The 3706-nt window shown below is 36.6% G+C and overlaps 1 protein-coding gene across 1 annotated transcript in view; it reads left to right on the plus strand.

The window, feature by feature from the left end:
* LOC128706526 (neuronal acetylcholine receptor subunit alpha-7-like) overlaps window positions 1-3462 on the plus strand; it is a 1070503-nt gene extending 1067041 nt beyond the window's left edge. The window contains exon 10 of the mRNA XM_070087766.1: window positions 544-3462. Coding sequence (XP_069943867.1) covers window positions 544-1044 — 501 coding nt within the window. The 3' untranslated portion in view covers window positions 1045-3462. The remainder of the gene's footprint in view (window positions 1-543) is intronic.
* The last annotated feature ends 244 nt before the right edge of the window (window positions 3463-3706 follow it).

Here is a 3706-nt window from a genome sequence, read left to right on the forward strand (position 1 = left end):
GTTGTCTGACATTACAACAGTGTAATAATGTTCATAATCAAGAGGACGGTCTGTACAGATGCACCCGTATACGTTTCTTTTCGAAGAAAATTTAATAGTATCATAAACATGTTTCACTGATAACGTGTATCGGTGTATTATCGCTGTGTTCGTAGCAATTTCATTTGTGTTTTTTTATAATTTCCCTCAATACAAAGTGCATGAATAAAGATAACTCTAAATACAACTAAGATATAATAGTACATTTTTCTTCAACTATAAGGAAGACGAATTACCTGTAATTCATGAATAGATTTAGCATTCTCTTCCTGCCATATGTGTGTACTTCACTTATAACTAAACTTCACATTTATACCTTAGTAATTTTTTAAGTGTTTCATTGCTTATATATTAAAAACAAATGCAAATATTGAAAACAAATTTGCATTTGATTGTAAACTTGTAATAGTTATAAATATGCAAAAATATGTGAGCAACTGCTTAAGGTAAGATTTCTTAAATTTTTGTTACTGTAATAACAGCCTTCTTGATCTTCTCCGGCAGATTCGGTGTGTACTATTGCAGTGGCTGCCTTGGATCCTCCGCATGAACCGCCCAGGCAAGAAGATCACCCGCAAGACTATCATGATGACCAACAAAATGCGGGAGCTGGAACTCAAAGAACGCTCGTCTAAGTCCCTCCTGGCCAACGTGTTGGACATCGACGATGACATCCGTCAGATCCAAGCGATGGGTACGGGAACCCCATCGCATAACGGAGGATACCCTCGCCTCGTGGGCAGGTCCTACGAGGAAGGAGGTCCCATCATGACCCCTCACTCATCCTTTTGCTTCAATAACACACGGGAACTGCAGAGTATCCTCCGTGAGTTGAGGTACATCACGGGGCAGATGAGGAGCGAGGACGAAGTGAACGAAATAGTGGTAGACTGGAAGTTCGCAGCTATGGTGGTGGATCGTTTCTGCCTCATTACCTTCACTACTTACACCGTCATCTCCACCATTGTTGTCATCCTCTCCGCGCCACATATCATCATCTCGTAGGGATAAGGCAAAATATAATGAGAAAGTAACGTTGAGATATAAACTGTGTTAGGAAATACTACTTTCTGATTAGGGTTTAACAAATTTTGATAAAACGCATAAGACATTAACGAAATCAGATTACATATTGCCTTCAATAAAGATATAATAGTTTTTCACTCAGTAGATTATCGAAGGGGATACATGGCATTAAATTTCCCATTAATATATTTTGCTATTGGTGGGCATATTAAAAAACAATGTCACATGTAATAAACAGTAGATGTTTTCTTTACATAGACAATGGTCCATAAAATTCGTTATATATTTTCAAGAAAAAATTATCAATTAAGTTTAGGTGAAATTCCTAGTAAGAACGCGTATTATGTCTCACCATATCAAGAGCTTGGCTAGGAAATCAGAGGTATATTACCTAGATGGTAATGTATAGACCACAGTGTAGACAGATCTGTAGATTATATCATTAAGGGGAATAGGATTACTGTATTTTTCCACGAATGTGATTGTACATGACTTATTCTGTGGGAATGACCACTTAAACTAGAGTTTGTATGTGAACTTGTCTGTGAATTGATGTAGAAATTTAGTTTTACATTATAAATACCCAGAAAATGTGGTAATAAGTGAGGTTATAGCAGATAAGTCAGATAATTCCAGACAGAAAATGTGTCTATCCCTATGAAAGTTTTTATATATCAGTATACTTTATATATCAGTATACTTTAAATAGCAGTATACTTTCAAAGCGATGCAGTATACTTAGTATACAGCATTAGGCTTCGTCTTTCCTTAGCAGTAACACTGTCTGATCGGGAATCAGATGTCATTAGTTTTTGGAGAGAGGTTTTCAATAAGCTTTATCATTGTTTATATAGCCGTTGACGTGCGTTGTAAGACATTCCGTACATGAATGGGTGTAAATTTTAATCTTTCTGCAAAAATCTCACTTTGAATGATAAAAATTATTTTCCCCAGAAATAATCTAAATGGAATACCTGTGATCAGGATAAAAAAATGAAATCGTACTTGTGAAGTAAATAGAGTAGCAGGTATCTGAGCTTGGTGGTGGGCAGTGGTGCCGCTGGCCTGGGAGGCGGCCTCGTGATGGAGCCCTACTCAAAAGGGAGGCCAACCCGCGTGGACATAACAGAGAATATTGTTCATCTACTGACAGTCGGTGGCTTACAAAAGAATTTATAAAGTGGATGCAAATAGGTATAAGAAACAAAGCACTCAGTAACACTGGCCTAACAACGCTAACACCCGCATAATAACACCTGCGCTAGAACATCAACATCTGCCCAGGAACCTTACAGCTCCATTAAAACAATAACTTAATCACAATAACATTAACCTGCAAAATACCAACACCTGCATAAAAGCATCACCTCCCCAAGAGCACCTAACACCTGCACAATACACACATCCACACAAAACAAACGTCTGACCAATAAACATTTCAACAACTGCCAAAGAGCAATTTTTGCAAAAGAACACCATAACCAGTCAAAGATCGCTAAAACCTGTATATTGACACTAACATATGCATAGACATAAGACTTGCACCACATTATTAACACCAGCATAACAAAACAAGAACCTTTATACTCAGCGTTAATAACTGCACGACAACTCTGATAACTTCACCAGGGCAAACAGCTATGTAAATTTTTTTTTTATCAGAGCAACAAACACTAATTTCCAAAGAGGATTATTGGCAAAAGCACAAAAGCAGTAACAACAACACAAATGTATTAACACCACTTTACCATTTACTATAATTTGCTTGAAATAATTTTATGCAGAAATATTAGACCAATAAACTGGGATGAATTTGCTGAAAGTCCAAACGTGACTGGAGTTTGCCTTTGGCTCTTCTTGTTCTTAACAGCTTATGGCTGTGCTTGATGTGACTCACTAATATATAAGAGTAGGATATACTAGGAAGAGTTATAGTATATGAACACTGGTATAACAGGACTGCCTCCACAAAACTCACCTGACCCATTTAATAGTTCCCATGGAAATGAAAAAGTAAACAGAACATCGCAAGTTTTTATTATAATGATATTCGCTAAATGAGAGTTTTTATCAAGTTGATTTTGACAGCCTGATGAAGTTCCCAGTGAGTGAAACTTCCTTATTCTAATGCCTTACTATGTTTTGTGTGTCTTTCCATTCGCTCGCCAGTTCGCATCTTATTACAACTGCCACTTCCCAAGAAATTAAAGATTTTGATGCTATTATCTCATGGTACACTTGTGCAAAGAAACCTTGAATAACAAATTTTATCCTGATCTGAGGGATAGTAAGGAGATTTACATATCTTTCTATTAATGCACATTTTCCTCTTTTAAATCCTGCATCTTCGTGTCTCTGGCACACATATCGTTCGGTTATATTTTTTTAAATAATTAATTTTTATGCTATTCTTGTGTGTGTTTCTCGGCACAAAGTGTTGTAGAGGCTCGATCCTCCTTACACTAATAATGAGACAGAATACCGTTCAACCTAATATTCCGAGCATATATTTAAAAACACACTCTTGGTGAAATGTTTTCTGGGGGTCGTTTATTCAACAATATGTGTTGAAGAAAATAAATTAATATTCATGGTTTCAGTACATGTATTTGTCTCTGTACGAGCTTAAATTAGCCAGGTG

Source organism: Cherax quadricarinatus, chromosome 2 (genome assembly GCF_038502225.1).
Source record: "Cherax quadricarinatus isolate ZL_2023a chromosome 2, ASM3850222v1, whole genome shotgun sequence".
NCBI classification, from domain to species: Eukaryota; Metazoa; Arthropoda; class Malacostraca; order Decapoda; family Parastacidae; genus Cherax; species Cherax quadricarinatus.